The following is a 25,386-nucleotide window of genomic DNA, read 5'->3' on the forward strand; positions in this document are numbered from 1 at the left end:
GGCTGCTTGAGAAACATTTGCTTTACATGTTTTGAACCAACAGAGTGGCAAGACAATCAATATATCAGTGGATGAGGTTATTGGCCACAGGGTATATTACCTGATGGAGAGTGGGAGTAGATCTCTCTCTGTATATATTTAAAATCCCACAGGAAGTAAATGATGGCACCCACTAGCTACCCATAACCTGACAGAAGAATCTGAAGGCTGGGACTTAAATTCTACCAACTTAGTCTACCAAAGAAAATGAAAATATGTAGTGATGTCACCCTTTTCACTTAACCACTACGCTATAATTTCTATTCCATACTTACAACTCCCCCAGCTCCCAAGATTAATCTCATAGATGAACTAAAAGATCTGTATCCACTTTATCAATTTTGATAGGTCTATAATTTATGAAACTTTGTAAAGTTGAGGTTACACAATAACATATACAGGAAAATAATAATTTCAATGGTCTGAAGTTTTCAAAATGATCACTTCAGATGTTGGTACAGTTATCTGAGTAACTTATAAAAACACTTAAAAATTTCATTGAAGGTGTTCATATCAAGTTTTAGCGGTATGAACATAAACTCAAATGTATGATTAATCAATGTAAGCAGCATGCAATGAGATCAACTTTCTTTGACCACTTCTATTAAAAAAATCACTTAGAAAATACATGATAAAAATTAAAAATTCATGATCATGGCTTTAAAATTACATAGAAAATGAACAGTTTTAAACACTAAAACTTTCATTTCAATCCCCTTAACGCTGTTTCTGTAATTATCTATTGCATAAGCTCACACTGTGTTCTCTAATGTGATGGTACTATAATTACTGAACCAAATGCTGAGCTTTTAGATGGGCTTTAGTTCTTCGTTATAGCAAATAATGCTGCAGTGAACCTATTTACACAGACATGCATTTTTGTGTATACACTTTGTTAAAATAACAGTTTCATCTTTGGTTTTATGTATAAGCTTAAGTGTTCCATAGATATTTGTTAAATAAATCGAACAGATCACCAGTTGCACATACTTTAATATGTCCACTTTGTTCTTGGGTGCCAGTTCTGTTTGTCTAGGTCAATGTCTCTTTCACAGTGTGTTTTCCTCAAATGTGGTGTTCTCTTGTTTGGGGCTCTCATCTCAGGGTCTGAGACTTGCTGTTTGTGTGTTGTTGAATGCAGGTCCCCTGACAGGAGCCAGCCTTTGGGAGAGGGTGGGACTGAAGCCAGGAGTGCCCAATGTCCCATCTTCGAAGAGTGAGGATCCCTGTGTTTTGGGGGGGATCATTAGCTGTCTCAGATATGACATGCTATCTCCCATCATCTTCACTTGGGGTGCTTTGGGGAGGCATCAAGGCTCATCTTGTCCAGCCCAAATGATGTGGGCCCAGAAGCTGTCCTGTTTTTGCCTGTGTAAGCCCCACACCAGCTGAGCTCTGTTGCACCCACCTCGCCATCCCCCAGGGATTTCTGACCTGCAGGTTTCTCCCATCTTGTTTTTCAGTCAATCTAATTCCATCAGTTTGCTTTCTATCCTGAGATGTTTTAATTTTTGGTCAGTGGATGGAATTTTTAAAGATTTATTTATTTATGCATACAGAACTGGGGTACAGGCCAGAGGTGCAGGGGTGGTGAGAGGCTTCACCAGAGACAGAGTGGGGAGCAGAACAGGTAGATCATTGAAGTACACTGCTGAGGGGAGCAGTGGGCGGGCCAGGAGAAGTCTGCCGCGCCATGTGGTCACCTCCTGGGCAGGCGGGGATCGAACTGATGCTGCAGTAGCTTTAGTTTCTTAGTGCTGTGCTTTAACCTGCTGTGCCACCAGGGAGGGCCAGGATGGAATTTTTTTATTGGAAAGGTATTTTAAAATTACCAGGTTAGTAATTTCATATCAGCTTGGGAAAGAGTGCAGGAGAGTTGCGATCTATCAATGACCTTGATGCAACTATTTTCACTTATCTCCTTTGCTTAGTCATTCATACACTTAATGACTATTTATGAAATACACACTATTAAAAAATTGTTTTCTCTAACATGCCGCCTCTAAACTAAAGGGTTTTAGGCTGCCACAAAGCACAGGGTTTGTTGGAAATCTGAACTAAAGTAGTCATATCAAACAAAAGTGTTAGTTTTCCCTGTGGCAGGAAAGAAATTTAGTGACTTTCCAATTAAACATTCACTTCTCTATTACACACGACAATTACAAGCAACATTCTGATTTAACTAAAAGTTACCACTAGGTGGTGCTGAGAATTTACCTTTCAGATGGATGAATCTTCACTCCTAAATTTCATTTTAAACAGATTTTCTTAAACTTGTATGGACTACATACAAATCTCACTTTTATGAAAACAGTGTTTTTGTATTTGGTTTCAAATTTTAACTCTTATATATGATGCTGAAGTTAAACTATTCACTTTTAATAAAAGTTTCCTTTTCACAAGGTGGCAGTTTTCTGAGGAATTACTGTATGGGAGGTATTTCCAAGCTGATTACCTAACACCGAAAGTTTACTAGGAAGCTGTACTTATCCAGTATTTCCATGCTGAAAAGAATCTGCAATAGTAGCCCCCTCTCCTTCCAAGCATTTAAATTCAAATGAGTCCATTATCTGAAGCCAATAAGAAACCCAGAGTTTTAATCTTAAAAAATAAAAAGGCTGTGTAATATAAAAAATACCAGTGTTTTGTAGCTCTTCAATTTTTAACTTATTAAGCACCTTTTGCGCTTAACAACCAACACAAAGGACCGAGGGCATTCCAAAAGAGTCGTGGAATTAATGTCATCATTGCTTCCCATGCCTAAGCAAGCCCTTGGGAAGCAACACCAGCCTTTCCCCACTCCAGAAGTTGCAGCACACCTGTGGCATGCTGAGAGAGGCCGGGAAGCTAAGGCCTCACTGGCCATGTGCTCCTATTTGTAAAAATAATATCAGGAAGCAATAAAAAAGTAAAAAGATACTATTATGATTTTTTCCTCATGGTTTTCAGTATATACACTGAAAGTACTATTAAAAGGTGCACAGTAATGAAATAACAAACCTAAAGGCAGGAGTAGAATGAATTTCAGCATTTCTGGCATCAGATTTATGCATTCATTTAATGCTATAACACGGGAGGTAAAAGTTCTAAGTCAGGCCCTCCCTGGTGGCTCAGCGGGTTAAAGCACAGCACTGAGAATCTGAAGCCACTTCTGTATGGGTTTGATTCCCGCCTGCCCGCTGCTCCCCTCAGCGGTGTACTTTGCCGATCTGCCTGTTCTGCTCCCCGCTCTGTCTCTGATGAAGCCTCTTACCGGCCCTGAGCTTCTGGCCTGTACCCCAGTTCTGTATACACAAATAAATAAATCTTTAAGAAAAAAAAAAAAAGTTCTAAGTCAAAGCCTCATGACTGACTGGGACGATGACAGGACTGGAGTTAGCAGGTCCGGATGCTGGTCCCAAGACTGACAATTTCTAGATGTGTGACTTTGAGCAAGCCACAGACCTCCCGGGTCTGTGAAACTGTGAACTGCAGAGTATGGACTAAACCAACTCCCCTAGGTGCTTGCAGTTCAGAAGTTCCTGATTCTTCAACATCTTCAATATCGTAGTTTAGAAGCTGATGTTAAAGGTCAGAACTGATGTCATTCATCTCTTGGTTTTCTTAGGAACAGGGTAATTAATCCTTATACCTGTCTAAGGCCAATAGCCACTTGAGTCAGTAATAGGTGTCACATAACCTGGGTCTGAATCCCAAATCTGATTAGTAGGCTCAGACCTTGGAGAGTCTCTCTCTGCATCTCAAAATGTCTTAGGTATAACAGGGTTAAAAACAGTGCCAGCTGCATGGGTATGTTACAAGGATGCAATGAAATTTCACCTACACAGTGCTTTGAACAATAATGGACATATAATTTATTTTTATTGCAACTTTTATAGCCTGTCAAAATAAGGGCACCCTTTCTATAGAAACATTTATTAATAACCTAACATAGTAGCTTTCCCACTTTCAACTAAGGATCTTTTACTTCTTCCCCTCATTGACTCCAAACTGGTTTTATCTACTGCACCAAATAATTTTCCCACTGCAGTCACATACATCACTGCCAGTATCATGTCAAAATCCAGTGAGCTACACTGCATTTTTCTGTCAAAACACCACAGAAATCTTCAGGGAGCCTTATCCCAGAGAAATTAATTAGTTCAAACCAATCAAAAGTTAAAAATACAAACTCTAGAGACTTCACACTGGAATCAATGGTACAATGTATGTGCTCTGTGAGGTGATTCAGATACATCACAGCCTCAGAGAACTTAGCTTTTAGCTGGACCAAAGGGCAAAGCCATCACACTGATTTGGGATAGGAAGAGGAGACAAAAAGTTTCTATACGTGGGATCATGAACAAAGAGTAATTGTAAAGATAAGGAAAATGCAACTGACCTCCTCACTTTAATCCCAAGTACTGCTATATCTGTAGAAATGACTACTGAAGACAAAGAACTACAATCTGTCCTTTGGGTGAAGGAACTTTAGAAGTTTATTCATAAATGCAATATTGGCGCTCCCTGGTGGCACAGAGGGTTAAAGCAAGCCATGTCAGCATGAGTTCAATCCTACCCGGGAGGTGATCCACATGGTGTGACAGACCTCCTGACCCCCCGCTGCTCCTCTCAGCAGTGTACTTCATCAGTTGGCCTTTTCTGTTCCCCACTCTGTCTCTGATGAATCCTCTCACTGCCCCTCCACCTCTGGCCTGTACCCCAGATCTGTGTGCATAAATAAATAAATCTTTAAAAAAATGATATTTTGTCCTCTTTCAGAGGTGCAATCAGTCTGGGTCTGAGGCATCACCTCATTTACTATGAAGTAGTTTCTACGGGAATGGAATAATGAGACAAGGGCAGTTATACATTAATGCCTGAGCAAATGGTTCAAAGGCCCAGGTAAGGGAGGCAGACACCTGACTGTGTGAGAGAGCTGGGAGGAAACTGTCTTCACACATCAGGCAGGAGCCACAGAACAGTTGACCAGACACAAGTGGACCTGCCACTGTCATTTTCACATACAGAAACCGTGATGATGCTATTTCAGCACTGTCCCTGCATTCGAAAACATGACTTGTACAGTGGTAGCCCCGCCAGGCTGTGTTCTTCCATGGCGGGAGGCTGACATCAGTTGTTGTCATCAGTGTAGTAGGCTCTTAGTACTCCAACTTTAAGCACAGTAAGAAAAGTAAACTTCAGAGTGCTAACCTATCAGACTAGAAAAATAATTAGGAATATGTAACTTTAAAAGGATTCCCTGAGGAATAGTTATAGTCGGGCAGGAATAATCAAGATAAGACTGGAATGTCCTATTGTGACCTCAAAGCAAGGGGATTTCAAAGAATGTCAAGGACAGTTCTACAAGGTCAAAGAAGCTGCTGACCAGAGCGCACTCCCACTGGCCAAACTGAATCCATCTGGTCCACCGACATAAAGACACTAATTTTGGTTAAGTCTGTTCAAGGTCAGGAAGTCCAAATGATCAACAAAAGAGAACAATGTCAAGAGTACAATAAGGAAGTTGTAATACAAAGAGAAATAAAGCTGGAACTATATGATTATTTGTATTGAGTTTAGCAAGCTGTGAAATATTATTAAAATACAGGTATCCTTTATTTTTTCATTGGTTGAGTACAACTAGGTACTTATTTTTATGTTACTTATACTACACATATACTGTAGGAAAGAATAAAGACCTTGCTTAGAGAAGGAAGCCAAGTCATCTTGGAAAATCATGGAAGTATTCCAAAATAAGGATGGAGGAATGCAGCATGTGATTAACACAACCAAGTGGGAAGGGGTTCAGTACTGATAGCCACTCAATAGTCAAACAGAGAGAGGACCTAGAAACATGATCAGAGAGGATAAATCAGTCACCTGGCCTAAAGATCACCATCCTTCACCTCCTGGGGGAGAAACCTCCAGAAAGCCCAACTAATTTCAAGAAAATAGTCAAAAGGCATACATAAAATTTTAATAATGCTAGCAGATCAGGCAAATGCATCATGATGACAGGACAATGGGTTATGTAACACTGGCTAAGGGAGACATGGAAATAAATAAATTTCTGGGTGATAGGATGAGGGGTGGGACCAGGAACCAGACTGAGAGACATATGCTAAAAAATTCTAAAGGTTTGATTTATTTAACAAGTAAAGTTCAACTTGCTCGCTGGTAATAGAATCACTCATGTTCTAATTGACAAGTGATTGGTCAGAAGCCAAATCTTTGTCCTTTGCAGGTTGAAAGGGATATTAATTCTTTTGTTTCTGGTACCCATTAGGGTCATGTCAACTCTGGCTAGTCATCAAAACACAATATAGACCAAGATGAGTCAGAATTAGTGTAGAAATAATAAGCACATGAAAATTAAAGGGTGGATCTTTAACCACAGATTTTTAAGTATGCTAGGTTTGGAATAAGTATTTCACCTGTGCTTTAAGGTATTTGAAGTGTTCAGAAAATCAGTTCTGAAAAGGATTCAACTTTATAAATAACATTTAACAGTAGTTTAATAAACTGAGCAACAAACAACACACAAAAAAGCATGTCTCTCTATGCAAAAGGCTTCTACTTAGAAAAAAAAATCATTAGCAAGACTTCCTGAGTCACTGTATAGACTTTGACATTCCAAATGAAGCTACAAAAAGAATATATGCCACACCTATATTTTAAGTCCAAGACACCAAAAATAATCACAAAAGTGTTTAACTTTTATTCAGCTGACTTGGTATTCAGCTAACAAGCACTTTTACTTCTTCATTTGATATTGTTTCTGAATTTCCTTTTCCCCCACAAAGGATGTATTTTCAAGAAAAATAATTTTTAAATATTAAAATAATTGCAAATTATTTTAAATGAGCAAACTAATAAACATTTCTTTGAAGAAAGAATGAGGCCATCATCATGAGGTGAATCATTGTACACCTTGAGGTTTCCTCTGGGGCTGCCGTGTTGGCCTTCCCAGATTCTGGGCAGGAGACACCAGGCCCAGCTGGCAAAAGGAGCAGCAAGCAGGAGGCCTCAGGGGAAAGGGGAGGGGCAGGTGGCAGGTGGGGGTATGGGGGGGGGGGTGACATGCAAACAGGAAGCAAAGGGAAGAGCCAGGAAATCTTAGTGAAGTTATTATTAAGCCCAAACGGAGAAGACAAGGGACAAAAGACAAGTTGAAAGCACCAAAAGGGAAATTCGCAGATCAAGCCAGGCCTATAAGGTAGGGCAAGAAGGTGGTAGTGCCTGGGTACCTGCAGCACCGTCCCTCTGGGCTCTAGGTTACATTCAGAGCCTCTGAACTGTCTGAGTCCTTATCAGGTAACAGCAGCTCTACACCAGCAATGTTGCTCTATCAAAGCCCGGGTGTCATGGTTGAAATGTGTGTACTCATGTCCAGCATCACATCTAACAATGCAGCAAGGGCAAGCTCGCTGTGCTTATCAAAGGGCTCTGATACCCAGCTTGTGTCTGGCCCAACAGAACATTAGATTAGCCTCATCTGCATAACTGATTGCACGCTACACCATAACAGGAAATCTTGTGATAGTAAAAGCTTTAGGCACACTTGAGACTTCTCAGTTTCATATGAAAAGGCAGCCTTACAATAAGTCTAGCAGAGAAAAAAATGAAGAGATTATCCCAGGAATGCTGTTTATTAAGTAACGTTTAAAGATAAAATGCCTAGGGACTTCTCTGTTGGCCCAAGGGGTTAAGTCTCAGCACTGTGAAGCTATTGGCAGCCACTGCAACACGAGTTTGATCCCTGGGTAAGGAGCTGACCCACATAGCACAGCAGACCTCTCCTGACCTGCCCTCTACTCCCCTCAGCAGTGTATTTCTGTCTATCCACCTGTTCTGCTCCCTACTCTGTCTCTGGTGAATTCCCAGCCTCCCGCTGGTGAATACCTCACCCCGCTGCACCTCTGGCCTATGCCCCAGTTCTTATATGTATTAATAAAAAATATTAAAAAAAAAATAAGGATAGGGCCTTCCCTGGTGGCGCAGCGGGTTTAAAGCACAGCACTGAGAATCTGAAGCCACTTCCGCATGAGTTCAATCCCCGCCTGCCCCGGAGGAGATCCACATGGTGTGGCAGACCTCTCCTGACCCGCCCGCTGCTCCCCTCAGCAGTGTACTTCCTCAATCTGCCTGTTCTGTACCCCGCTCTGTCTCTGGTGAAGCCTCTCGCCCTCCGCATCTCTGGCCTGTACCCCAGTTCTGTACAAATGAATAAATAAATCTTTAAAAAAAAAAAAAGGATAAAATGTCCCAATTAAGGTCAGATCTGGGGAAAGACATGCTGGACAGGTAACAGGCAAAGTTCAGGGATGAGTGATGGTAACAGGGACTTCCAAGATGAACAACTAAATAACCAAATCCCTGCTAGAAAAAAGAAACACCAACATTTGCATACAAATGACAATAAACAAAAGTTTGCCTTTTTGTCTGTTTACAAGCTATCCAAACCATTGTCAAAACTGTAACAAATATAACATTTGTTAAATCTCAGCTCAATTCTACATAACTTCTTTAACAGAATAGTGACATCATGAGAAAGGAATTTACCACATCATCGCTTTATAAGCTGCTTAACATTAACACCCCAGGTGTTTAAGCTTATACAAGACACCAGCATGATACAGATTTGGAGATTAGCACCGTGATGTATGGATATGATAATATCATTAAATGAGAGTGGCTGGTTTTGCAGGTCACAAAAACAGAACTAAGTGCTAAGTGATCATTCTGTGCACTGAAAATAGTTGACAAAGAATGTTGGGCAATGTGTTTTAAAATATTCCTCAACATAAGCACTTTTGGACGAAAGGCTTTTAGAAAAACTGCTGGCATAATGAGAACACTAGACAAGAAGGTAGGCACAGACATGGACTTTTCCTCAATTGTTCTAAAATGTTAGGATTAAAAAAAAATCATACAAATGGCACCCACATTTGGGCTGTATTTCAATAAGCTGTCAACTTCCTCGTAAGTACAGATTTGGGGGGAAGTCAAATTATATGACATAATCAAAATTCTTGTCCAGTGGGCCAGCGTTGCCATGAATTATTATAGAAACCTTCTTCAGAGAGGAAGAAAGCCAGGAAGAAGTTAATATAAACCTCTAGGCAGAAGACTTTGCCAGGAAAATGACTTCTAGTGATATAAACACAAGACAGATGTTCCAAAAGAAATTTTAATTTTAATTGGACATGAAGTCTCCCAGCCATTACCTATATGCACATGAAAATGGTCACTAACTGGATTTTTAGGATCATCTATATTAACACCTAGAAATCCCATTTCTTATACACCAGTAGGATAAAAAATTATCTGAGAATGAGTAAAATTTCAGCATTTTCAAAGTTTAAGTAATAGCAGAAATATTTTTATTTGATGAATGCAAAGTAATTCTGTATCTCCTTTATTCTTAAAGTTCTACTGACTAAAAGGGCAAAAGAAACCATTTCTATACTGAGTTTTATTAATTTATGGTAAGAGTTGAACAAACTGGTAATTTTAAGACTCAAAATTATAAATACCATTAGAGTTGTTCATTTGCTGTATTTCAGCTATACTTGTAAACTGTATTATAGATGAAGGTATATGAACATATTAGATCCCTGGAAGTTTCAGCTTACATTTTCTCCTTATTATACTTAAGCTTTTCATTCATTTTATGATTTTCTATTTTTAATTAGATTTTAAAAATCAGGAAAATATTTTTCAAGTTCAAAAATTGTTGTTACATGACAATTATTTTTGTAGCAGCAAACTAAAAACAATTCAATTTAGTAAAAATTTCTTCAAGTTAATAACCTAAGGTCTCTTAATTGTGAAATTACGGTTTTATTTAAATTTACTTCCTAGACTTTTTAGTTGTACTATTCCCCCTACCTCAGAGCATGAATGCAATATATCATTCTTGGTATGTTTTTCCGGTCATACACATCTGTTGTTTCTGGATAAAATATCTGGAAAAGAAAAGAAGTGATGTATTATTATGTTTGGCTTGTCACAATTACTTGAATGCTCCCAAATGATGCTATTTTGACCCTGTTCTGATTTATTTAAACACAGAGGAACTGTTAGTTGTTGCCTATCTTGCTCCACCTTGGGTCCCCTGCCTGCCTGACCTCACAGCTTCTGTGAGGTGGCTGGGACAGGGGCGTCAGGTGGCCCAAGGTTGAGTGGAAGTATCACTCTGTGAGCTCTGAGTTTGAGGTCTCCTACCTGAGTTGTGGGTTTTTTATTACATTCTTGAAATCCTGGCCACATAGTTGTAAATATATAAACACACTCTTATGACACGCACACAGACATTTTTTCCGCATGAATTTAAATCTAGTTAGCCAGAATATGAAGAAAAAGTATCATTTCATCCTTGCCCTCAACTCCCTGCCCCCAAGTGTGACTAGTAACATTCTGATATGTATTTTATCCAGTGTTTTTACATTTAGCTCTGATTTTTCTCATTTTGTATGTGTGAAAATAAAACTGTATGTATTGTAAGCTTAGACAATGGAGAGACATAACCGTTTCCAGCCCCTTCATCATTTTATAAAATTTCTAATGGTTGCATGTGATCCTTTCATGTTTTTGAACATAATTTAATCAGTTCCTCCATGGCTGAACATTTTTTAGCCTCCAAGTTTTTCTTTATTATAAGTCACTGCAACGAACATTCCTGCATTTTTTGAGTACTGATTGCTTCTTTTGGATAAACATATAATATAAAGTTACTAGGCTGGGAGGTTTGAACATAAGGCCTTTAACAGACATCTACACTATTCCTGAGCTTGAAACTGCGAGCTTATGAGAATGGGGCACCGAATTGATCTGCTCCAATGAATGCACAAGTGTGGGTCCATTTGATACTCAAGTACAGTTTTCAATTGGACATTGAAAAAAGCTGATAAAAGAAAGAAGCTATGTTTCTTGAGCTGAAATGTATAGTCGTTGAGCACATACAGGTGTATCTCTAACCTAGGAAATGTCAAAGGTTTCTGCAATGTTCCCTTAACATATTGCCATGAAATGTTGCTGAGTAGCGGATCCCTAGACAGAAGAATGTTATCAAGTTTGCAGTTTTACTGCATAGGCAGAGGACAATGACAGAGTCCCTTTCCTTTAAACAACAAGCTTTTATATTTATATTTCTCCTGAGAAATCACAATGAGTAGGTCTTCTAGCAAGGAGACGGGATCACCTTATAGTTCACCAAAGTGTTTTCGTCACCACTGGATCTTAGTAACCTAGCAAGATGCAGGCAGTAATACTGACAAGTGAAGGAATGAAGAGCAACCCAATACATCAAAGTCAATTCAGTCTCTTGTCCCTGCCATATAAATTTTGATGAATTCAAAGCAAACATCAATGCTACAGTGGAATCTGCTACGTGAATCATTTGTTAGGCTTTAAATCAAAGGAAATCTGGCTCAACATACACACAATTTGGAAAGGTTTAATAAAATCTATCCAACAAAAAGTATATCTGAATCTAAAGTATAGCCTCTGAAAAACCCTTTTAAAATTTCCTTCTTAATCTGTTTACTACACAGTCCCCACTTAGTACTTTGGAAATCACAATCTAGAAATATGAATTCTGTATCACTGTGAGAACCCAGAAGGGAACAGCATTTTACGTTCTGGGTACTTTAGGAGAGGAAAAAGTAGTGATTCAAATGGCAGAATAAGTTAATATTGACTATTTTGAGATAAAATAAGCTGAGTTAAAACAGAGATGAGCACCAATATATTAAAAATAGAAATTCATAATTTAAGGAGTCATTTGGATTTGTTATGGTGGGTACTTTTAATTGTAAAGCTGGATTAATAACAAGAATACTACAGGTTTTGTTCAGTCAGTCTTCTACCCCTTGTCTCCAAGCTGGATCACCCCTAAACAATTTGCAATTATTTAAAAATTAATGCACAGGTGTTAACTATTAACATACCAACATTTTATAGATCAGGAGGGGATTATGTTTAGTGAAAAAAGTGAATCTCAAAAGGCACCTATTGTTTGATGCCACCTCCATGACATTTTCAAAATGACAAAACTGAGATGGTCACCTGCAACAGGGCTGGGGAAGGGATGAGCAGAGAGCCTGCCCCTCTGAGGTACCTCCATCATAATTGTGGGTGAGGCTGTAGAGAAACACACGCGCTCTCAATGCATGTAAGAGCGATGAGAGCTGAAGAAAGTCTGCAGTCATCACATGAATCCACCAGTGTCAGCATAGCATTGTAGGGCAGTGATGAGATGCCCCCACTGGGGAAGCTGAACGAAGGCTACACAGAGATGTACTATTTTTGCAACTTCCTGGGATCCGATAATTATTTCAAAATAAGTTTAAGAAATTGCTCTAAACTTTCTACAAAATGTAATCATTGCCTCATTTCCTCCACTTGTCTATTTGTCTCACAGGCTTAGATGTGCCCGCTCGTTAAATCTGACAAGCTCTGAATACCTGCTGAAGGAATTTTATTTTCAATATCTATTTCAAGAGAGCTATAACCTTCTAGTCTTTAAATAGAAAGTGATAGTAATCTTTATTTTTTTAAATAAAGATCTAATTATTGATATATACAAGAACCGGGGTGCATGCCAGAAGTGTGGGAAATGAGAGGATTCACAAGTGACAGAGTAGGGAACAGAACAGGCAGATTGACTGAAATACACTGCTGAGGGAGCAGCAGGTTAGACAGGAGAGGTCTGCTGCACCATATGGGTCACCTCCCTGGTGGGCCAGGTATCAAACCTGCACTGGCTGCAGTGGCTGGCAGTAGTTTGATAGTGCTGTATCTTTAACCCCTGCACCAGCAGGGAAGCTGATGCTACGCGTTATAATAATACTTTACAAATAAATTTATATGTAAGTTATAGTGACATAATGAGACCTAGAATCTTAAGTGTTAATAGCAATGCAAGAAAAAGGCTGTGGCTATTTGAAATCAGCTATCTACCAGTTTAAGTTTGTTCTTGCCTTGTTTAACTTATAAACACCTTTGCCTGACTGCTCTCCACCTGTAAAGACATGTCAGTGTGAGTTCCTGCCATCTATTGCTTCTACTACACCTTTCCATATCTCTGCTTAGTAGCTTTCACATCTTTCCTTGGTGAGGCTATAATCTCTGCTGATTTAACACATCCCAGTCTGCCAGATCATTTCCCATATAGTCCTTGCACACACTATCCTTTGGCTAGTGAATCTGAGTTCAGATTCCAGAATGTCAGGACTCACCTTAGGTAGACCAATGGACTCCATTGCTCGTAACCACTGGACTGTATTATCTGTGTGTCGGAAATGAAGGCCGGACTTCTAATGTGAGGAGGGGTAGAAAAAAAAAGGGATCACTAAAAGTCAAATTATTTGGAATAATACTCCCATTAGCGGGATACCTTTTAATTGCCATTCACCTAGAACAGGGTTAAGAATACTCATAAAACAATGGCACAAGTCCAAATGTAACAGATTCTAATCTAAGTCCCTATTTTCTCCTCCACTGGCTGCATGGGTATTTTTTTTCTTGCTACGAGGAGTTAAATAAACCTAATTGTGCCTCCCTAGGTGGGTTTCTGGGGCCTTTGGCCACTGGCCTTCAACAACCCCAAATCATGTTAACAAAGACACCCCATCTATTTAGTGGTCTTAGTAAATGGGTAACCTCTGGAAAGTTACAAACTTCTCTGAACCTCAGTTCCTGTGCCATAAAATGGAAATAGGTTGCTTCTCAGAGTTTCTGAGATTAAATGGGAATATACATAAAGCATTTTATTGCAAAGTGCATTAAGAGTGCAATGAATATTAGCTATTATATTACTATACTATTTTCTGGGCTTAAAATTTTTATTCATCTTTAAGTTTAGAAAAAGGTTAGTATTTCATGTAAGAGAAATGGAGGGGGAAGGCGGCTATCATGGTCTTATTCCTACAATAAATTAAACGACAGTTTTCCTATCCTTTATTCACTTTCAACACGTGAGGAATGCTGACTTCAGAACCACAGAAGTAAGCTTTAGTGAGCGAGTTGCATTAACATTTCCAATCTCCTAGATGTTCTTTAATTAGAACAAAAATGCTCTTCTAAAAACAGTGTTAGTCCATTATAAACATTTTTAGCTAGTCATTATTTTTAACCAGTCCTACATTTAACACTAAGTTGGGTGGCATGTACATAGTTCTATTTCTTTCAGGTAGTAGACTAGAAATTATATGTTGATTTTCCACTGCTGAGCAATTACAGCATCAGCAAGCAAGGTTATGCTAGCTCAAACTGATAAGATGAGAATTATGGACGTTTTCTTTGGACTGTACATTTTTTACATAGCAGAATCAGAGCATTTTAGAACTATGAGGTAACCTAGAAACCAAGAAATATTCTAATGTGATTATTCAATACGCTGGAGTTGACCTAACTTGTCCAACTTAGGGTCAAGAGTGGTTTGCAAGAGCCCTGACTCCAATGTCGAATATTCTGTTCAATTACTGCTCTTGAAGCCTCAGAACACCAAGCACTCAGACACTGATTTCTAGCAGGCCCTGTGCCAGGCACCCTGCAAGGATGCACTCAAGAGTGCAATACATATTAGCTGCTATATTATTATACACTCAAGAGTGCAATAAATTATATTACACACATATCTTTGTTTCTCAATTTCTCTACAAAGATGGCTGTTATTATCACTCTCACTCCACAGGTGAGGAAACAGACTCAGAGAGGCATAGTGATGAAGTGTTTTGATTCCACATCTCACACTATGAACCACTATATACCTGATTTCCCTACCTAAGGCTCACCTAAACGTTCAACCAGTATTTATTGTAAGGCTACAATTATCAGCACACTGTCAGAAATGATCGACTATTTTTCTGACTTTGAGCTCCAAAGCTGAGGCCTCCCCAAATAATGTCCTTCCTTCTTTTCCTTCTCCTCTTCCCCTCTCCTTCCTAGTCGGCTTGGGAAATACTCATCATTCAAACATCCATGGTGCAAATCTCCTGGTCTCTTCACCACTTTTCTAGAATGCACTCTCCCTCCCTATTTGTCTCTCACTGCCCATCCATGCATCTGCTCTTCACCAGTCTCCACACATTTCCAATTCCTTTGCCAGATTTGCTTTGTTTTCCCTCTTGAATCCATTCACTGCTTAGCTATGCAGGCCTCTGTCACCTGGACAGAACAATCCCCTTTCCAGACTCTGTTTCTACCTTCAACCTCCCTCTAAGTGATTCTCCACACAGCAGAGAACTGATCTTTCCAAAGCACAAGCCATACCATGACGCGGTAGCTAACATTTCAATGATTTCCCTGCACTAAGGATGACATCACAGACCCTTGGCATGCGCCTGTGGATCTGTCTCTCCTTCCCTTCTGGTCTCCACTATTGCCCATTACTTGTTCCACCAGGGTCAACACCGAGGCCATTAGATCTTGAAGGCAGAGCTATGTCCCTGGGCACAGAATGTCTGATGAGGTGTTACCATATTTTATGGCTGCAATTTAGCTGTCCCTGCAGAAGAGCCTATGCTCACTGGACTCATGGCTTCCAGATGGCACACCGAGGGACTGGGCCCCAGTCAGCAGGGCGCCTTGTGTCTCAGCATCTTCCTGCAGTTCCATGAATTAATGCCCCTTACACAGGACCACGAAATGGATGCTAGTACTGACAAGCACAAGAACAAGAAGTAAGCTCTCCTGTCCACTGCTAGTTGTTTCCTTTCACTATTGTAAAGGAAATGAAATGGCCTCAAAATAAAATCTGTAATTATATGGCAAATCATTAAAAATTCCCACTTGAGGACATTAAGCACTTTCAGGGATTTAATCCAAGGAGCAGAAAAGGCAGGTCCCTTCAAACAAAGGGGCCATTTCAATCTGTTCTGTGGCTTCTTCCACATTACAGCTGGCATCAACCACCCTCCTTCTGCTACTTCCTGTCTTTCTACCTCTCTCAGTACCCCTTTCTGTGCACCCCAGTTTTTCAGGGGCAGGATGGGATAGGAATTGGCAAGAAAACAACACTTCCCTCTCCTGCCATGTTTGGCTCAGGGATGTCATCACCTGCCCAGGCTCCATGTCTATTTTATTTTGTAACAAAAGATTGGAAATCGTTCACCTGCCCCCATTCCAAAGAGTGATCACTATTCATTTAAGTGGTAGATCTCTGAAGTCAGAAGGGAAGAGTACCTGTTTAAATTGCCATGAGGCGGTCCACAGCTCTGATAATCTTTGTGAATTACAGGAAAGAGATTCCTTTCCTATACATGTATGACATGCATGACATGGCGGGGGAGAAAAGTACTGGTCCACTCTCTGTGCAGAGGCTCAGCTCCAACGGGACTGTTTTGGACGGAATCTCATCAGACTCAACATTGATACAAAATGCCCATAATCCCCTTTCAGGGGGGAGAGAACCAATCCAAGCACGCTTTACCTCTGTTGTAAACCCACACACTGTTAAAGCTAATACACTTATATATTGGCAGTAGTCACTGTAGGGATGTAATGAAAAGAAGAAAAAAAAAAAAAGATCATGCTCTAACCTGTGCAAACCTGTGCACAAAGGTAACCTTATTTTGTGACATGGAAATATCCATGATTTTCTTCCCCCTTAGGTTTAAAAACATTCTTCAATGCTAAGAAAAACGAATTGTGGCACTAAAGTGATTGCTTAAAGAAGTTTTGTAAATGGCTATAAAATGAGCTGAAATTCTGGGCTGAAACACCTGATTTAATAAACTCAAACTTGCTGTAGCAAATGCTAAAGATTCATTCACAACATTATTTAAGGAAGAAACTTCACCTAGTAACGTTCTAGACTAGGTCATGAAAACAGACTCAGAAAAGATTTGTCAATTCATGTTGTCACTTAACTTGAATATTATTCAACACTTGGCCTGAATTCAAATCGCATATTAAAAAAAAAAACTATCTTAATAACAACAGAAAGGCATTGTGAATCATGCAATAAGTGAGAAATAGAGAGTATAATATAATGAGCTCCTCATACCCATCATCCAGCGTCAATAATTTTGAATACATGGCCAGTTTTCAATCATCTTTCCAACACCCTCCTAATTATCTTGAAGGAAATCCTAGATTTTCCACCTTACCTGTAGATACTGAGACACAGATCTCTAAAAAAGTCAAAATTTTAAAGTGAATACAATATTGGTATCAAAATTTAAAATTCATGTAAGACTGGTATTTATTTTCATGTGATTTTTCTCCCCAATACACTGTCTCAAATTAGCCATGAAATAATTCTTGAACTAGTTGTGCACAGAAAGTTAGTCTTAACCCCTAGTGGAAATGAAGTCATACCTTACTATTAAACTTTACTGTTCTTTTTATCAAATTGTTCCTAACTTCTTAAGGCCACAAGCTCAAGTCCCTTGATGAGAACAAGGAGACTCATAAACTGTGTCAGTGGTGCAAGAAGGAGGAGAAGAGTGCTCCCACTTTTACATTTACTGGTGCTAATAAAAACGACCTCCATGAAGAAATGATTGGGGGGTTGTGAAGTCCCACAAATTGGAGGTCTTTCAGCCTAGGTCCAGAAATAGAAACTCTTTGCTTTTAAAACTGCAGCTGCCTCAGGAGTGATTATTAACAGGCTTCAAAGACCAAGGACATCCCCTTTACCATAAAGTCCTGGTAGAAGCACTAGAGATAAAAGAAGGGAAAGAGAATAAAACATTGAACTTTTACTTGTAGCTAGAGCTAAAACCAATTAGATCTCAGTTACCTTATAACGTGTTTGTTCCACATCATAGATCTTTTTCTCTGATACCATTTTTGGGGCAAAGAACTTGGCCAACTTGGCTAGGTAAACTCCATTCCGAAGCCCTTCTTCCAGTTCCGTAGTTGGTGGCAATTCTTCCACTAAGCAAACTTCCATCCACCTAGAGGGATTAAAAAGGCCTGAAAGTGACTCCTGTTGGGTAATTTTCTATAAATCAAGAGACAGCATTTCCTGATGTTTGAAACTGTTAGTTAGCAAAGGTAGTAGGGTCTGAAACACCTAAAGGTGTGACAGAACAGAAAGGAGCACTTTCTGTGGGACAAGGGATCAGAACAGGAGATAAAGAGGGAGAATCAAAGCCCAGAGGCACTGAGCTGGCCGCTAAGCCAGAGCTTGTCAACTTCATCTTTGCTGGAGTCACTGCCAACTCTCTTTAATGCCAAAGAGGAAAAAGGCCAAGCCATTTTGTATGGGTGAAATTAGCTCTGCTAACATTATAGAAAAACTGATTTCATGTTTATGAACCCTTATTAGAAGAGATTCTTGCAGAGGCAATACCTTGGGGGAGAACAGACTCCAAGGCACTGCAAAATGTACAGTTGCTTAAGTTCAGAAGAAGCAGGAAGCCATGGGAAAGGGCATCAAAAATTCAGACAGCAGATACTCCTTAAATAATACACATTCCATTTTCAAATACCAGGGACTTACTATAACATGCCCACTTTGAGGGAATATAAGGTATTGTTCTGAAAAAATACTTTAGAGAAAAATCAGTTTACATTTTACCAAGATTGTAGAAGACTAACTCAAGGGCACAGCTAGTTCACATTTCCCTGCTGTGTCGGCCAGAATTATGAGGCTGCCACTATCCCATCCGTTCTCCAGGAGCTATTACCGACTGTTGGATCCAAGGGGCAGGCATGCAGGTCAGTGGAGGGCTGAAGGGCACAGTCCTCCCACAAAATAATCATAAACTATTGATGTAGGCATCGTATCTGTATAGCCAGTTCCCGCGGAGAATCATGAACACAGCACTACCTGATCCTATCATCAGTTAGCAGACAGTAATACCCTGTCCTGCACCAGTCCCAGCTGACCCTGACCCTAGCAGTGAATACTTAGATGTCTCACATGTTTACAACTCTGGGACAACTTCTTTTAAAAGCTCAGAGCCCCTTAAAAACACAGTGTTTACTGGTCACTTATTAGACACTGTGATACAAGGAATAGATGAGAAAAATGAAAACACAGCCCTGCCTTCCAAAAGCATTCCTTGTACTTTAAAAGGCAAAGTAATTCCAAGGGAAAACCAGGGGGCCAGGTAAGAGAGATTGTGACGTCTGGCACGTGTGTAGTACTTAAGTGGAGACATTCGGGAAGGGAATGCCACCAGATTATTACTGGAGTAATAGGGAGAATGTTGAAAAGGGGTGAGGCCTGGAGTTAGCCTAGAAAAGTTGAGTTTGAAAAGGCAGGGGGAGTAGAATAGATGGAAGGCGTAAAGGAAACATGGCCGATTTATGGAGCTAACCCAATGAAGACTTGGGCCTTCGGAGTTCATGAGGAGAAAGGAAATGAAGCTGAGTACATATAGGAGGTTCAGGCTCTGGGGGACCGAGCACAGGAGATGGGGTGCTCTGCGCTGTCAGGGGAAGCAGGGAGTTCCTGGCAGCTTCCCAGCAGAGGAATGACATGCTGACAGTGGCAATTCAAGAAAATTAATCTTGTGTGTGACGGCAGCTTGGAGTCAAAGAGCTCTGTCTGGTCTTTCCTGTTGTGAAGAATTGAGGGACTAGATTAGCCAGGAAGAAACGGGAAGGGAGACAATTCAAGACAGTAACAGGACTTGGTGATAGCTCAGAAAAGAAGGTTGAAGGAAAGACCCCCAGACGGGCCCTTGTGAGGAGGGGCGTGATGTGAAGGAAGCTCATGACGTCACCTCAAGCAAGTCCCTTAACCTCTCTGCACCTCAGTTTTCTTCTCCTCTAAAGACAGAGAGTTAGAAGAGAAGGTCTTTTTCAGTCCTGATATTCTAATGAAATTGGCAAACTGGAACAAGGGAAAAGTGAAAGGAGATAATAAACTTGACTTTTCATGTATGCACAAGGAGAATAAGGGAATTGGGTTTATATGACTCTCATTTCCAAGAAACTGAGGGGGTGCCATGGACTTGATAATTTAAAAAAAGTTAATAATTAAAAAAATTTAAATGAGCAATAATTTTTCCCATAAAAATCTGGCTAAGCTCAAAGTCATAACACTAGACTTTCTATCAAAGTAATGCTACAAATTATAGCATTATGCTATTTCATATGAAAAAACAACTTACTTTAAAAGTTACCGTGAAAAAAACAAAGTATCTGCCACATAACAACTGATTTATAACAATGTCACGATTGAGGGACATGTGTGAGGAGTGAAGGCAAGAAAATTGACAAGTGGTGGTAGGAGGAGGAGATTAAATTGATAATTAAGTCTGAGAGGCAGGAAATTAAAAGGTCTTAAGTATATGTGGCTTGTTAAAAATACAATCCACTTATTTTTATCTAAATTGGGATGTATGTAAAGTTGGCTTAAATACCAATGATACCCAAAACGTAGGCTATAGTTAACCTATTAAAAATAGAACCATTACTAAAGTTTATGAGATGAGCTACTTGAGGTGTATCTCTCCTTCCTCTTCATAATACCATTGTGCCTGGCAACATGTTTATACACAGCAGGCACCCAAAAAATCATTATATAGTCTTGTTGCTTAAGAACAATTTTCGAGTACCACAGTTACATCCTGAGATATTTTATGACATCCCCTTAAGACATTTTTGCAACACTGGGCATGAACAGAGATATCTACCTTCTTTCACTGCCTTGGAAGTCAAAGGCAGATGCTATTGTCATTAAGGACAACTAGTATTTCTGAAGCACTAGACTTTGTGGGTATTATCATTTAACCCTCAAGACCATTCCATAAGCAAGAGGCACCATGAGAACCACAATTTGCTGAGATAGCTGAGGCTCAGCGCGAAGGCCAAGGCCACTCAGCTAATAATTGAAAGAACTCAAAGTTGTCAGGGGTATTTGTTCCCAAATTTCATTTTTTAACTTCTCACAACTCAACAAAAAGGAGAATGAATCCTTCAGTCCAGTGCCACAGACAGTGTAAAATAAAAGATATAACAAGGCTACTTGTGCAGCAGCATTTCCATGGCTTGGAGACACACTTGCAATCACTGCTTATGTAAGGTCAGAGGACGGTATATCACTATCAAACTTGAATCAGTTTCTCAGGATGTCAACTTTTCTCTTAGAAGTCCCACTTTGTCACATATCTTGAAGTAGTAAAAGGTGAATGACCTGGGCTGTCTCTTTTGTGTGCCATGCAAGCAGGGGTTGGGTATGACAAGTTTAGAGTCTTTCTAAATAGGGCCACTTTCTAGAAACACCTACAAGACTAGACAGCATCACATAGAGTCTAATAATAATATCATAGTTGGAAAGCCCTATATAGTATTAGTCAGTTCATGATAAATATACAGTGACTGGTAGTAAGGTTATTCTTCTGGGACAGTTATTCAATGCTGCTGACAGAATAACCAGCCAGACTGCCCACTTAACACTGTTCTAAAGTATTAAAATACCTTCTAATAAAATAAGCTAATTTCTAACATGGTTGAATATTCTTTTGATCTATTTTTCAAAAGTAAGAAGCAGGAGAGGCCCTCCCTGGTGGCGCAGCAGGTTAAAGCACAGCACTAAGAAGCTAAAGCCACTTCAGCATAAGTTCGATCTCCGGCTCTGGAAGTGACCCACATGGTGCAGCAGACCTTTCCTGACCCACCCACTGCTCCCCTCAGCAGTGTACTTCGTCAGTCTTTGGGAGCCTGTTCAGCTCCCCAGTCTGTCTCTGGTGAATACTCTTACCACCACTGCATCTCTGGCCTGTATCTCAGTTCTGTATGCATAAATAAATCTTTAAAAAAAAAAAAAAAACATGAAAAAAGAGAATCAGGAGAACTTAGAGCACAGATCCCAAGTGGTTTATCCCAGAAGCTAGGAGGCAGCCAGAAGTGGTCACAGCCCCACAGTATCTGTGTAGGGGCAAGTGACTGGTCTGTGACCACAGACTATGAAAGGAAATGATGTTCCTTCCTCCCAAGTCCTGGTTTAGAAAACTGTCCCACAATGAACCTCCAATGTCCTTCACTGTCTGCTAGCTGGACACTAAAGCCCAAGGCAACCTTGAAAGAGAAGGTGGAAGAGAACCCCCAATAGCCTGAGTCTCTGAATAACTGTGAAGTACCTCCCCTCCCCAGTTCTCTTAATTCTTACCCTGTACTACTCAATCCTTACATGAGCAAGAATTAAACTACTATTCCCAACCCCCAACTTGGTGACTTATCTGTTACATAAGCTGGTGTTATCCAGCCCAACCAATAAAAATTCTAAGTGTGATTTTTAAGGTCTGTTGGGGGTCAAGCATTCTATAATAATCCCAGTGTAGGAACAGCTGGCTTGATGTCCAGGAAGTCTGGCTTTGCAGTTAAAGCTGGATTTACTGGAACAGGTCACTTCAAATTCTGAACACTCAGTTGTTAAGTCTTTGAGGACAAAATTATAATGGAATTCAATATGACACTATAATTATGTAATATAATTGTTTTGTTTTAAAAAACAGTTTTATTGGGAAATAATCTCCATGCTAACCCATTTAAAATGCGCAATGTGGGCCTTCCCTGTTGGGCACCAGGTTAAAGCTCAACACATTGAAGCTAGGAGCAGCTGCTTGACCACGAGTTCAATCGCTGGCCACGGAGGTGACCCACATGGTGGCAGACCTCTCCAGACCCGCCCATTGCTCCCCTCAGCAGTGTACTTTGCACTGTTCTGCTCCCCTCTCTACCCCTACTGAATTCTCTCACCTCTCCTGCACTTCTGACCTGTATCCCAGTTTTGTATGCATAAATAAATACATCTTTTTTCAAAAATTAAAAAAAAATGCAGTGTGACCACTATCGATTTTGAATATCTTCATACTCCAAAATGAAACTCTTCCCAACTGACTAATTGAGTTTCTGTTACCAGAACTGCCTCTTCTGGACATTTCATATGAATGGAATCAAGCAGTATGTGGCCTTGTATGACCAGCTTCTTTCACTTAGTGTAATGCTTTCAAGGTTTACCTATGATGAGAATGTACTGATACCACATTTTTCTTCTTTTACTGCTGAATACTACTCTCCTGTATGACCATATCGCATTTTATTTATCCTTTCATCAGTTTATGGACATCTGGACTGTGGACATCTATTATGATCAATGATGTTATAAACATCAGAGTATATGTTTTGCTTCTCTTGAGTATACAACTAGGAGAGAAACTCCCAAATCATAAGGTAAAGAGTCCTACCATTACTTCAGAACTTTCGTATTGTTTTCCTAAGCAGCTACATAATTTTATTTTCCCACCATTAGTGTATGAGGATTCTAAGTTCCCACATACTTATCAACACTTATCTATTTTACTGTAGCCTTCCTAATGGCATCTCATTATAGTTTTCATTTTCATTTCCCTGCAAGCTAATGATATCAAGCATCTTCTTACATGCTAATCACCCACTTGTTTATCTTTGTTAGAGTAATGTCTATTCAATCCATTTCCCATGTTTCAGTTGCCTTACTATAACTGAGTTATATATGTTGAGTTTATATTCAGTACGCAAGTCATGAGATGTAGGATCTGAAAATATTCAGTGTGCTATCTTTTCACTTTGTTGATGGTGACTTTTGAAGGACAAAACGTTCTTAATTTTGACAAATTTCCATTTATTGATTATTCTTTGGTGACTCATACATTTGGTACCATATTTTAAAAATCACCACCTAAAGGAAGGTCACAAATATTTGCCTATGTTTTCTTCTAAGAACTTTCTAGTTTTTAACTCTTATTTTACAGTTACTTTTTGTATGTGGCGTGAGGTAAGGGTCCAAAATCATCCTTCTGTAGGTGGATATTCAGTTGTGACAGCACCATTTGTTGAAAGACTAAATCCTCTCCCATTAAACCGATTTGGCTCCTTTGTTGAAAATGAACTGTACATGTGAAATATTATTTCCAATTCCATTCTAATACTGTATACAATCTATGATTTATATGTGAGTAGCGCATAAATTATCTATACATAAAACCAAGCTAGAAAGATTGCATGTCAGCAAGAGTGTGTAAATTTGGTATAAAAATTCACAGAAATGAAAGCCAGGATTGGCCGGTGTCCCCACTGTTGCCCGGGATTTGCTGTTTCTACCTGGTCTCTTCAACTGATTGCTCCACAACACCATGTGTCTCATTCAAAGCAAAGGTTGGCATTATTCTCATGAGGATTTTAAAGGCTGCTGGAGAATTTCATCTCCCTTCCATGGAAGGACAAATATACTATCACTATATCACTATTGCTTTTCTCTCTGCAGGGAAAACTGGGATCAATTACCAGGTATAAAGAAATAAAATGCAAATTCCTTTAGAAGAAAATTCCTTTTTATCACTCAAATATTCTTTCATAAATATTTTTGGAGGTGGGGACATTGAGGTGGTTTCTATATATAACTGTAAATGTACAAGGTCTGATGTGAGATTGGGAGAAAGGAGAGGTGGAAGCATGCTGGGAGACAGATGAAAGCAAGAGAAAGGTGGAATTATTCCAATTTTAGGTTAAGGGCAAAAGTAATTAATATCATTTGACTTATGAGAAAAGAACAAGTCAAACAAAAACCCATAAAAATCCTGAGGCAAATGATAGTTCTATTGTGCTATTCTGTGCCTTGCAGAGCATATGAAAGTTGTTTCACTGAGGCATTTGCTCTCTTAGTTGTTATTCAGGAAATCACCAGCTATAAATCTTGGTCTCTATCATACAGTGGTGTAGGGAATAAATGTCCTAAAAGTAGAACTGCTGGCCAAGAACAGAAAATGTGTTATTTTTCTGCATAAACTGTTTTAAAGCAAAAAGTTCCATGAACTTTCAAATATTATAAGTCATTTTCTCCACCTAAATGTTTTGAAAATGAGCATATGAGATATTTTACAAAAGAATAAACATAAGACCATATTTTTAAAAATAAATATATTTTGTAATTAGCCACCTTTTGTGCCAGCAAGAATTAAAATGTCAGAAGGAGAAATTCCCTTGGTAAGCCTTTTTCACTCACTGGAGAGAGATTCAATACTGTTGACATGATTCTATCAGGCGTAATAGCTCAGGAGGGCCTGGGAGGTAGGAAAACACACATCACACAGAGACAGGCATCCATAGGCCCCTTCATTCTCTCACATAGAACATATTTCTTTACTGTAAGGGTGACATGAAATGTTAAGGTAATTTTGATTACTTTCTTTAAAACACAGACACACATACCATGAGTAGATAATCTAAGACTAAAATCGACCAGGAATGGCGCACATTTCAGAGGACTTATTTCTCATGATCTCTATGGGCGGGAGATGATATATGCTGAGTTTGGTAAGGATTTCCCAAACTGTTCCACAGAATACTGCCTCAGCAGAGGCTAACAGTGCCCTGGGGGTAAAGGAAGGGGGAGGGCAATAACTTTGGAAAATGCTACAT

At 39.5% G+C, this 25,386-nt stretch overlaps 1 protein-coding gene across 1 annotated transcript in view; it reads right to left on the reverse strand.

The window, feature by feature from the left end:
• IQGAP2 (IQ motif containing GTPase activating protein 2) overlaps positions 1-25,386 on the reverse strand; it is a 249,428-nt gene that overhangs the window by 102,744 nt on the left and 121,298 nt on the right. Inside the window, exons 3-5 of the mRNA XM_012721764.1 lie at positions 17,771-17,927; positions 13,263-13,340; positions 9,913-9,989 (exon numbers count right to left, since the gene is read on the reverse strand). Coding sequence (XP_012577218.1) covers positions 9,913-9,989; positions 13,263-13,340; positions 17,771-17,927 — 312 coding nt within the window. The remainder of the gene's footprint in view (positions 1-9,912; positions 9,990-13,262; positions 13,341-17,770; positions 17,928-25,386) is intronic.

This window comes from Condylura cristata, unplaced genomic scaffold, assembly GCF_000260355.1.
Source record: "Condylura cristata isolate star-nosed mole 26May11 unplaced genomic scaffold, ConCri1.0 scaffold00007, whole genome shotgun sequence".
NCBI lineage: Eukaryota > Metazoa > Chordata > Mammalia > Eulipotyphla > Talpidae > Condylura > Condylura cristata.